General features: G+C 45.0%; 2 protein-coding genes across 3 annotated transcripts in view; one reads left to right on the forward strand and one right to left on the reverse strand.

Moving 5' to 3' along the window:
* Positions 1 to 5,467, reverse strand: part of COA8 (cytochrome c oxidase assembly factor 8) — a 118,703-nt gene extending 113,236 nt beyond the window's left edge. The window contains exon 1 of the mRNA XM_085626294.1: positions 5,275 to 5,467. Coding sequence (XP_085482420.1) covers positions 5,275 to 5,406 — 132 coding nt within the window. The 5' untranslated portion in view covers positions 5,407 to 5,467. The remainder of the gene's footprint in view (positions 1 to 5,274) is intronic.
* The window catches only part of BAG5 (BAG cochaperone 5), a 331,752-nt gene that overhangs the window by 297,456 nt on the left and 21,855 nt on the right, over positions 1 to 12,441 (forward strand). Inside the window, exon 1 of one of the 2 annotated variants that reach the window (XM_085626292.1) lies at positions 5,623 to 6,021. The exons of the other annotated variant lie outside the window; for it this stretch is intronic. Within the exon in view, the coding sequence (XP_085482418.1) occupies positions 5,720 to 6,021 (302 nt within the window). The 5' untranslated portion in view covers positions 5,623 to 5,719. Of the gene's footprint in view, positions 1 to 5,622; positions 6,022 to 12,441 lie in introns of those variants that run through there. 2 annotated transcript variants of the gene reach the window in all.

Consider the following 12,441-nt stretch of genomic DNA (forward strand, 5'->3'; position numbering starts at 1 on the left):
CTGAGCTAATAACAACATTGGAAAACCCCAAACATTCACCCGAGTGTGACTCCTCACCAAGACTCTGCAGAACAAGTGCGGTGATGAGCCCAGAAAATACAAAACATGCCATGCCAGCGTGCGGATAACTGCTTTATTCTTTTGTGAGTCACAACCCTCACAGACCAGCAGTCTAAACACTTGTGCCAGAACTCTCACACCTCTCACATCAGGTAGGGTGTGACAGCAGTCTGTCAAACATGTCGCAAGCACTTGCACACTAGAGTTAAGGGACATCTAACAGCTCATTTTAAGCAAGGAGGTGTGCTGGAGCTGAGTGAGTTCTAATACAGGGCTACTGAACTGAAGACAATGGTCTAATGTGGCATAATGTAGGCAATTGTTTATGTACCAGTGACATGCTTAAGATAGCTAGAACTATTGGCTTTTTCCATGCTTGCTTCTAATTATGTGTTTCATTGGATGCAAGCACAGAAAATCTTTCCTTTGCTTGCTGCCTACCTCCTATGGCTGATCTTATTTTCAACTGTTGTGCAAATGTTGCTTTCCCGTTTTTTCCAAGTAAAGAAAACAAAAGATACATGGCTAATACAGTGGCATCCTTTCACAGAATGCAAGATACATTGGTTCAGTAATGATTGAGGTAAGTAAAAACGTACTTGTTATTAGGCCGATTGCATCGATCTATTAATTAGATATGTTACAAGCGGATTGCTCAGCAAGGCTCTCTGATAAAAACTCCATGCGATAGGAAACTGCGGGCCCCAGCACCGCGCATTAACAGACACTGAAACGGTGTCTTGATAGGTCATTGTCCTACAAGCTAATGCGGCCAAGTGCACGCAGCAGAAACATTTATTGCCTTCCCGAAAAACACACAGCCAAACTACACATGAAGGAAAGCAGTCCAGAACTGCACACTTGCCGAGCAACGTTTTCAACTGACTTCCCAAATACCAATGAGTCTCCCAGAGTGCCTCACGTTTACGATAGAAAGAAGTTAGGGCTTCGCACTCTCACAAACGTCATTACTTTTTTTTTTACAAGTTTTTATTGCAAATTATCGCATCTAATATGGCCTGCATATTGTGGCCACAAAATATCCAATGAAGGAGTACAAAAGCACATTTTTTGAGCCCACTGCGGCTGAGAGGACACTTCAGTGTCTGCCATTCGGTAAAAGAGAAATTCGTTATGTTTTTTTAGACATAGGTTGCCAGTCGCGGCCCGTGGCGGCATGACGGGTGGCCGGGGGGATCCCGTGGGGGTAGAGGGGAGGCAGGAGGGGTTTATACAAAATAAAATATAAAACTTACGGTCCCGCGCTTTCTGCTGCCCCTCTCTCTCAGACGACTCTTCTGAAGCTGCCAGCCACAGGCAGCCTCCCTCCCTCCCCTGCGCCAATCACAATGCTGCAAGGCGCAGGGGAGAGCGCCCCAGCCGGGTCCATTTTCTCTATGTAGGCTGCTGCATGCAGCCTACATAGAGAAAAGGGGGAGTGCGCAGGACTGCTTTGTTTGGCCCTGGGGCCGACCAAAGCAGTCAGAGCCCACAACATTGGGCAAGCCACCCCCCCCCTGATTTCGAGCAGGACCGCCCACCCGCCCTCCCACAACCAGACAGTCCAGGCACTTCTGCTTAAAACATAAAATGGTAGGTTTTACCATTTAATGTATCTGCTTCTCGCACTGCGAGAAAGCAGGGGGGCTACGCCCCAACGCCCCTATGAAGGAGCCGCCACTGATAATGCTCAGTGTCTGCCAGGCTATATTGCTGTTGGAGGGAGGTAAAGGGAAGGATTTCATCTTTGACCCAGAGGTCTTTGATCTGGGAAATTCCGATAAGGCCCCATTTATCAAACCCCTTGGTTTGCCACAGGCTTCCCAGCTTTTCGGAATTCCAGAGGGGAGTTGCCAGAGTGAGTCTGCGGTCCCATCCCAGGTGTTTGTTTACAACATGCCATATGTGGACTGAGTGTGCGGTCGGACCTGTGAGGGGGTATTTACGGGCCTAGAATAGAGTCCTCTACTGTAGACCACTCCTGGGAGGAGCCATCTATCCATGGTGTACCCTGGATCATCCGGACGACCGTACATCCCCTGGTTTATAGCAGCCAGATGGGCCGCCCAGTAATATTTTTTAATATCAGGGAGACTGATGCTACCGTTGTACCAGTTGAGGGTGTGTTTAGCTAAGGCAATCCGGGGTTTACCGTTCCATAAGAGAATTCTTTGAAGATTCTCTATCTCTTTAAAACAGGATTTGGGAACGGGATCCATTGAGTTCTGGAGGGCGTAAAGGAAACGGGGCAGTGCCATCGTTTTGAAAAGGACAGCTTTACCCAACAATGAGAGGGGCAAAGACTTCCAGTGTTTGATATCTCTTTTCAATCTCTGAATTGGTGGTAGGAGGTTGTGGGTGAAGTGGAGCTTAATGTAATAAATATGCCGAGGTAGCGGAAGCCATCTGATGCTATCTGGATCGGGCAGCACCTCGGGAGAACGGGCGGTTTTCCCTGCAAGACATAAACCACGGATTTGGACCAGTTTATGGTAAACCCAGAGTATCTGCCAAACACAGCGAGGATGTCCAGCAGGCATATTAAAGAGGGTCTCGGGGAGGTCAGGTATAGCAGAATGTCGCCTGCATATAATGATATTCTATCTTCCCAGTCTGGGGACCAGCGCATACCGCAAATCACTGGATCTCTGCGGATCCATGCTGCCAGGGGCTCCAGGGCTAAAGCAAATAGGAGCGGTGATAAAGGACACCCCTGACGTGTTCCACGGCTAAGTTGAAATGCCACTGATTTGCGGTTGTTCACGACGACTTGAGCCATGTAATAGCCGGACCCAGCTCACGAATTGGGGTCCGAATCCCAATTTGTCTAGTACAGCAAAGAGATACGGTCATTCCACCATATCAAATGCCATGGTGGAGTCCAGCGATACTAGTACTGCCGGTTCTAGGATAGTGATAGCTCTGCCCAACACTCCATCCAGCCTGCGTAGATTTAAGGCAGTGTTGCGGTGTGGCATGAAGCCTGATTGGTCAGGATGCACTAGGTTATAAATCACTTTTACCAGACGTGTCGCCAATATTTTAGCTAGGATCTTGGGTTCTGCATTGAGCAGTGATATCGGTCTATAGGATGTACAACAGGTTTTGGGTTTACCCTCTTTGTGGATGACCACAATGCTGGCTATCCTCTGATCTATAGGAAGTGTCCCTTATTCTCTGCTATCCATGAACAACGAGTGAAGGTATGGGGCTATCTTGTCCGGTCCCAGCTTGTACATCTCGATCGGTATGACGTTAGGGCCCGATGCTTTCCCCGAACCAATCGCCCGTATCGCCTGAGCCACCTCATCATTCGAGAAAGCGGACTCGAGATATTCACGATTCTCGTCTGTCAGGGTGGGGAGCACGATATCACGGAGCAGTCAACACATTTTCAATTGAAATAACCATTAAATTTGCACAGACATACAGTTGTATGTATGCAGCACCCTAGCGATAATGTGTGGAAAGGACATCACCTGGTATTAAAATATTTGTTTCCATTACACTTCAGAATTTTTATTTAAATGTGCTTCATTTGTGCTTTCCTAGTTCTGCTATATTCTGAAATACCTGCATAGTTCATCTACAGACATTAAAATCTTGTTGTGTGCTAGAAAAAAAGTATTTCCTTTCACAGCTAGATTGTCACATAAATTCTATCACTCTGAAGTCAGAGGAAAAAGGATGCAAACCAGAAGCTCCCTCTGAAAACAGAGCCTGACATTTGACCTCTGTCTCTGAATACACAGCAAATGTGACAAGATAAGAACAAGATTTAAAGGCCTGTTTACAGAAAGCGAGCACCAGTGGAAGAATACAGTAAATAGGCTGTGCTCCACAGGAGGGATTTACTCAAGCTGAACAGCCTAAAACAAAATAAAACAAAGCGAGCAAACAGAAAGCAAGCAAATGTTAGTTACAAATGAGAAAGCCAATGTAAGCAATGGGTAGAATGCATTCCCGAATGCCCCCAAGATGTGTTTAGCAAACCTTTCTCGTAGGCCTCTACCTAAAGAGGGAGTCACTTTAATCGAGTACACACTGGGTTTTAGGAACCCCATCATAGTCTAAACCTCTGTTGTTTCATTTAGAAGTTGCTGAATTCCCAAAAAGGTTTGTATGTCCCAAACAAACCGCTAATCAGTAGTTAAATTCAATAAATATGCCCTATATTAGCCTGGTCACCTCCGCCCATGGTTTATTGACTTAAAAATCTTCATATCTTATATTTATTAGATCCATTCTAGGATAAACTGTTTGGGCTCTGATTTGGAATTGGACATGAATCCCTGATCCTTATGGTACAGCCCAGTTTAGGAGTGAGCAGACATGACAAGAATGGAAAGTCTGCAAGGTTAGTCTATTTACAATCAGAAAGAGAACACATTATAGAATAAAACACTCCCCTGGTCTGATCAGGATTCATAAGTATGCATTGTTTAGGTTATTTTTCAAAGATTCAGGCACATCTCAAGATCATTATCTTTGTAATTTAAGTATGCTCTTAGTTACATGCCCAACCTTTTACTTAGCGGTGGAGCCAAATGATCTAATATCACTACATGGAGACCATAAGCTCCTGTACATTAGAAACCCCAATGTTAATATCCCATTGATCATTCCAGAAATGACTGCCTGTAGGCATATATCCGGATTGCTTGCAAACTAGACAATGTCTGAACTAGTTCTCCTCTCCCCAAATACAAGCTGGGCTGCCAGGGCTGCCTTTTTTCAAGGGTACTGTGACAATAAATTATCTAGTAATTCCAATCAATAAAAGACTCAAGGGAGACTTGTGACCACAATTGTACATTGCTACTAATCCAACTAGATGGAAAGGTGGACAGATGGAACAAGATCACATTGTAAGTACAATAAAGAATACGGAGATTGACCATATATTTTAAAAAATTCAGTTCCACCACCCATACAATGTATCTTTTCATAGCTCTGCTCGCACTTTGGCTTTTAAAGCCATGCCTGGCTCAGTAATCTTTATGAATTGTGTGACGTACACCCCCGCTTCTAGCTACATACACTGCGTGAATACAGTGTCCAGAATCTTGAAAAAGAAGTATGGGTGAAATCAGACATTCAGAAGCTAAGGAGTGGAAACGTTGCACCGTGGTAATCAAACTGTGTAAACGGAGCAACTGCCCTTTTCTGTTAGTTTCTCGGTAGGCTTTAGACTAAATATGTTAGAGTCGTCACCTTAATTTGGGAGGCTCGGGTCTGCAGCTCACTGCTGTTTGAATGTTTCCTATTGGAAGGACATGAACCGACTCGAACATCGAAATGCGCCCACAAGCGCAGAACTCTCCTCAGAGTAACACCACCCGCCATGGTTTCCTCCGGTGACCAAGGACAGAAGGAAACAGATGACGGACAAACTATTTTCCATGCCTATCCTAAGATACTATACCACGCATGGCTAAAGAAAAAAAATACATCGAACGGCAGCCATGTTGCGTGAGGTACAAGTAACATACATTAATGCGGCTAATCGTGCTCAGCCTTATCTTTAAGATCCCTGCTCACTTGGCACGCTGTGGATGCGTCACAACACAGAAGGCTAGGTTGTCAAGCATGAAAGTGGGCTAAGTATCAAGCAGCTCCCATCCTAAAGCCAGGAAAAACTGGGGTTTCCTGCACGGCGATGGCTACAAAGTGTTTTACGACATGTTGTAAAAAGAATGTAAAAGCAAAACGGGCGCCATGGAAACGGGACTCGACTCGCTGTCGCGTGGCGGCTGGGGTAGCGGCCTCCTCACCTGTTGCCAGCCGGCCCAAAGTTGCGGAAGTCGGGCAGCCATCAGTGGAGAAGGGGCGGCTCCGGCCGAGCTCCGTTCGGGCCAAGCTAGCCAGTGAGTGTGTCAGGAAGGCGCCTAAGGGACGTGCTCGCCGACCTAAGCCGAACGCCTCTGCAAACTCTACCCAGTTTCCCCAAGAGCTGGACAGGTATGTGACAGAACCATCACAGCGCTATAGTCAATAGGAAAGGGCAGGGAGTTGAATAGAGTCCCTTGTGTGCTGGCTGTGGGGGGTACGTATGCACTGAATCAGGCAGGTAATAGGCCACGGGACAGAGATTCGTTCGGTCGCAGAATCGTATTCAACTCTCGAGGTTCGTCGAAGGCACCAATATTAATATAAGGAGGTTACCGGATTCGTACATCTAAACTGCTCTAAAAGTATATTCCGTTTGCATACATGGGTATGTCATTTATTCAAGGAAGTTACTAAAGTACGATCAGAAAAATATTTGGTCACGGACGATGCGCAGAAGTGCAACCTTTGCATTCTATTTTACAGTTAAGTCACAGTAATCAGTTATTTTGTATTAGGATTGTCTCCGACCGCCCCATTTATCATGGGAATATTCGGTCTTCCAAGTAAATAGAGACGGTTACTCGAGAAATCGTGTGCCTGGTGATTAGGATTACTAGACAAGGATTTGGCGAGACGGTCCAATTTTTGGGTATTTTCTAGCTGCTCCATGTGCCCTTCTTGACAAATTGATTGCATCCTTTAGACGTGGCGAAACTTAATGCTAATATATAAAAAGTTTGCTAAATGTACTTTTCATTTTCTCGTGCATCACTCTGATCCCATCTACTTGTTTCCTCCTTTTGAATAATTTAGAGGTTGCTAGATGGTGCTGTGCTTCAAGTGAGTGACTGACCTAACCAAAGACACTGTGTAGTTGCACAATTTCTATGTCCGGAGCAGAGGTTTAAGATGATGATTCTTACTTTACTGCGAAAACCTAGCAGCCAATCATGTTACAGTAAACACAACAAAACATCATTTTCCGTGATCTGTTTTATGACATCAGCACCCTTTTCACCAATCATGACCTGGGAAGGCCTATAAAACCTGCTGATCCCAATGTCACTTCCTATTTCTTTACTGGTCGAGCAGCCATGAGATAAGTGTTTCCTGATCTGCTTTATTTATTTACTTGTGATTTTTTGTTTTTGTTGCAATTGCATGTTGTGCCTTATTAGGTTGATTTAGGTGGTGTTCCGGTATTTGTTATCATTATTTTTCCCCAAGGAGCTTGGCGCCTCATACCACTGGCGTAACACAGGCCCCCGCAGCCCCTGCGGTGCGAGGGGCCCGAGCTGCAGGGGGTCCCCTCAGTACAAAACTCAGGCCGTAGTGCTACATATTAAATACGGAGCGGGGGCCCCCTCGACTTTCGTTACACCAGTGCCGCATACGTGAGCTTGCAGTCCGTTGATCCGCGCTCCCAATAGGCAGAGCCACATTGCCGCACCCATTTGTTTTTAGATTTTCATAGCAGACGTAACACTGTCTTTCTGAGACTGTGGTCTTGCTGTGTTATGTTTTGTAATGTACCCCAATATAGGCCTGGGTAGTCGCCTAACCTTTCACCTACATTTCCCTGCCATTGTACTACATAACGGTTTTTGGTATTGACCTTTTACCTAGTAAGGTGCTGCATACATGTTGTGTGGTTGTCATCAGAAAACTAGTCTCATTTATTTTGTACGAGGATTCTCAGAATCATAGCAGGATTACCATCTTCTGCATAATAACTATGTATAAGGGTCAACCCTTCTGTCATCCGCAGCCGAGATGGCACAGCAAGGTAGAACCCCTGAGGCTCATGGCTCTACACCTACATACATGCTAGGTACACTTAGTTTAATCTAGTTAGGGTTGCATCATAGAAGTGTGCATTATTATTGTCATGTATTTTTATACCTGCCTTTATTCATTGTTTTAGCACTATGGTAGGAATCTACCATCCATTTACCCTATTGGTGCTTTTAATAATTTATATCTATTTTTATCTTATGGTTGTTTCAGCACACCTATTTTGCACCAGAATGATGCTGGTTCAGTAAATGTTTATTGAAAAACTTCCCCACCGTTTATTCTGTGTTTCTCTCTGAGATAAAGTGAGCACGAGTGACTGAGCGAAAAGTACTGTACTGTTTCCACGACCCCTGATGGGACAGGGTAGTCGTGTTCTATAGTTGCCAAGAACTATTCTCTCCTTGTTAAGAGGCGTATATAGTGGCAGTGCCACCTATCTGGTATACAGGTGAACGTACCCGGTTGGGTTTTCTGGAATCAGTCTGGACACCAATCCCACAGTCTATGTTGTCTAAACTTGCAGATCCTATGTTGGTTTATAGGAACTACACGACATGGCCTCCAACGTTGGATTGGTACTTATTCAACGGTCAAATCTGAGTAGTTCAGTTATGCTTTTCACAGAGACTCCTACTCACATTTACCCAGAGACGTCTGGAGTGGGAAGGGAAAAAATCCGCCGCAGCTGAGTAGGCATATCCTATGTATTGGTTTGAAGGACAAATGGTTCCTATTGTGCATAAAACCTTATCTCAGTTTCCTTGAAACTTTTACAAAAATGGCTAATAAAGACATTACTTGCGCCGGCACTAGGTGCAAATGCAGAGAGGAAAGAAGAGCAGGAAGGTGAAATAAACATTTTAGAAAATGTCAGAACTGCCTGTACTTTAAAGTTAGCAGACTATGGAGTCGCATCTCGAGGTGAGACAGTAACATATGTGATTGAGGCACACAAGTCCTTCAGAACAGAGGTATTCTATTCATGGGTTAAATTCCCACCAGCAGATGCACTCAAAAATATATTTCATTCATACACTGAAGATGAAATACCAGAGGAATATTGTCCATACGAGGACACTGATTTTTCGCTAACCTACCAGGAACACACAAACTGGTCTAAAGGCGCCCTCTCACACAAAAGATGAAGTAAGACTCGGTCTGCTCGATGGAGACTGAGCGACTTGGCCGGTCCTAGCGGCTTACACACCGTACCCAGACATTAACACAATGCAGGGGTGTGGAATTTAATAAAATATCTACTTGTCCATGGGGCAGGTTGCTTCATAAATCTTCTTGTCCTGTAACAAAATCCACTTGTCCCTTTTGTGCCATGTAATGCTGTGACAAATTGCATCAGCAATCTCATTATATAAGAGTTCTGATATAGCCTCTCTAATTATGCCAGGGCCCGTACCATAGTAGGGGTGAATACTAGCAATTCCCTTATGTTGCTACGTTTCTGCATACTGGGGCTGAAGTTAGTGGTAAGCAATAGTTCAAGGGTTGGAATGCCCTTTTGAGTCTGTGCAAACCTACTAATTTGCCTGTTTTAAGGATTTGCACCAACTCTTTTCTAATCTTTTCCCGTACTGAAAAAGGTTGTAAATTTACTCCTGACAGTGGCAGACGTAAAACGTCTTCCAGGGTTGGGAAAAAAGTGGTTCGAGGAAAGGTGAACTTAAAACATTCAGATTGTCACACTAGCAAATCTACACATGCACATTTGCTCATGCTAAAATGCAGTTCACAAATATTTTCTAGGAGTACTATTCTTGGCCTACTTCTGTAAATTCTTATGAATTCACGGAAACTGTATAAATACACTTAATGCAAGGATATATACCATGGATGCACTTTTGAGACTTTCTTTAATAATTGGGCCTCTAATTAGGCCTGGCGTTAACCATGACCGTTTGTGTTTAATAAAATTCTCTCTCTTTCTTTCTCTTTCTTTCTCTCTTTCTTTCTCTCTTTCTTTCTCTCTTTCTTTCTCTCTTTCTTTCTCTCTTTCTTTTTCTCTCTCTCTCTTTTTCTCTCTCTCTCTTTTTCTCTCTCTCTCTTTTTCTCTCTCTCTCTTTTTCTCTCTCTCTTTTTTTCTCTCTCTCTTTTTCTCTCTCTCTCTTTTTCTCTCTCTCTTTTTCTCTCTCTCTTTTTCTCTCTCTTTCTCTCTCTTTCTCTCTCTTTCTCTCTCTTTCTCTCTCTTTCTCTCTCTTTCTCTCTCTTTCTCTCTCTTTCTCTCTCTTTCTCTCTCGGTCGATCAGGCCTGAAATCACAGTCAGTTTCCATCAGTAACAATGGACTTTAATTAGATGCAGTGAGTGACCAGTGCAAGAAGTTTCACCTTTGCTTATAGAGGATAAGGAAGTGCTTTTGGCATTTATGCAATCTTCGAGATATGTTCCCACTGGCATGTCTGCCCCAAAGATTAGTTGCATTAGGCGTGGCGATCACAAAAGTTGACTGATAACCCAGTGTAAGGAGTCCTTCTTCTACGTCAAGAGTCAAACTCAAAAGAGAATAAAACTACACAGTCTGTATTATCTTTGATGTAAAGTGCACTGGTCACATCTCTCCCAACGTAAGACATGATGGTGTTCAAGGCTTTATGCCTCCGTGCAGGCCCTTCACAGTCAAGCATTTCATCTTGCTGTTGCCAAGGAGGCCAAGCCACCATCTAAGTTTGGCCACCCATTGCAGGCTTGCCAATCATCCAGCGAGAGAGAGATATGTCTCTGCTGCAGATCAGTCCTGACTTTGGAGCGAGAGGAGCCGTCAGTTCCCTGGAGCTGACTGCATCAGTCTCTTCTTGAAATATAGGTGTGTTGAGGATTGTGGGAAACATCCAGCAGCTCTCTGCTTGAGTTTCAAGAGTGATGAGTGCCATCCATAGGCACACACATTTTCCACCTCACAGGTCTGCATGGTCAAAATGATGCCTTTACTTACCAGCGGCCTCTGACACAGGCTGTCCTCAGGGGCAGGTCCAGAATCTCTGCAGTTCTTAGCCACACTGCACAGCATCTGAAATGCTTTGCAAAGTGGTAAAGTAAAATAAAAAAATAAAAAACCTCTTGTTGAGGCTCCCTACATTATTTTGTAGGTGCACGCAGCATCATGCTTCCCCTACAATATGACGTGGAGAAGTGTGGCTCAATGATTAGAGCGGCAGACCCTGATGCAGAGGTCTAGCCCGGGACCAGGGTTCAATTCCCCGCCTCGGCGGGTCTTGGGCTCAAAAATTCCACGGACCTGATAATTCTTGCCTCGGTGCCTTTCCAATCATGGAGTCCCACTCTGCAACTCTGGGCAATAGCTTGCTTAATCTCCACAACGGCCCCCACAACGCTAAGGATGCCTGGACTCCACCTTGGGGGTGCCCAGGAGTGGACACCTCACAGGGAAAGCCAGGATGGGTTCCACAGCGGTATTCGTACAAGCGCCTTGAGACCCTTGCGGGTGAGTAGTGCGCTATACAAGTATCAAATTTACATTTACATTTACGTGGATACTTTTTAAAAATTTTTAATTACTGAGTCTAGTTGGGTGGGTAACTAAAAATAAAGTGCGCAAAAGCACCTTTTTTATGCTGTTAGGAGGGCGATTGAAGGGGAAACAGTACACAAGAGGTTGGGGGGAAAACCAAAGCAACATGGGCAAGAATGTGTGGGGGCACAAGGTGAAGTGAATGAGGAGGGAATGCCGATACAAAGCAGGTGGGGATGTGAAAACAGGTGGGAGGTAAAGCAATACAGGGATTTGGGGAAACACAAATGGGATGGATGGTGAAGTAATTAGTAGAAGTAGTCAGGCATCAGATAGTAACATATTGAGTCCACGGGGAAAGACATGCATGAGCGAGTCGGCTTGAAAACACATGCACTCCAATGGAGTCAAAAGAAACAATCATTGGCCGTGCAAGTAAGTCATCGCGATCGCGGACTGATGGCGGCTGCGCGCGTGCGACCGCAAAAGTACGAGTGGTGCGCGCGGCAAAGGAAAGCCAAAAAGGAAAGCCAGGGCGCTAAAAGCTGGCGGCTGCGCGCGTGCACGCGCGTGTGATTGTAAGCGCTAGGCCGTGTGGCAGCACTTTTAAAAGCCCTAACTAAATGTCTCGCAGGGCAGCGCATGCCCTGGCTCAGGCGAGACCTAAAAAGGAAATGCACAGTATTTCATTGTCAAGACATGCCAAACACACCAGTACATGTCCTACCTTTCACTGAATCCTGTCTTTGGGGCCGCTTGGGCCTACCTTAGTGGTGCCTTACATGGATAAAAAGGGAAGGTTGGGGCCTGGCAAGTGGGTGCACTTGCCAGATCAATATGGCAGTCTAAAACTGCATGGGCAGACACCACAATATAGGTCTGAGACATTTACAGGGCAACTCGTGGGTGACACAACCAGTACAGCAAGCCCACTAGTAGCATTTGATTTACAGGCCCTGGCACACTCAGTGCACTTTACTAGGGACTTACCAGTAAACTAAATATGCCAATCATGGATAACCAGTACTAATCGTAATTTACACCAGGAGCATGTGCACTTCAGCACTGATCAGCAGTTGTAAAGTATCATAATGCCAATGAAAAAATGGGGCAAAAACAGGAGGTTAAAAAGCCTGGGGGTAAACCCGGTAAAAATACAAGGGTAACTAACACTCCTCATATTCAGGTACCCATTCCTCCATCAAAGGTACTTTTATGGGGCACTGTGCGTCATGTCCTCCCAGTTGGTGCCAGATTGCAACTGATTTT

The sequence above is a fragment of the Triturus cristatus genome, chromosome 9 (assembly GCF_964204655.1).
Source record: "Triturus cristatus chromosome 9, aTriCri1.1, whole genome shotgun sequence".
In the NCBI taxonomy this organism is placed as follows: Eukaryota; Metazoa; Chordata; class Amphibia; order Caudata; family Salamandridae; genus Triturus; species Triturus cristatus.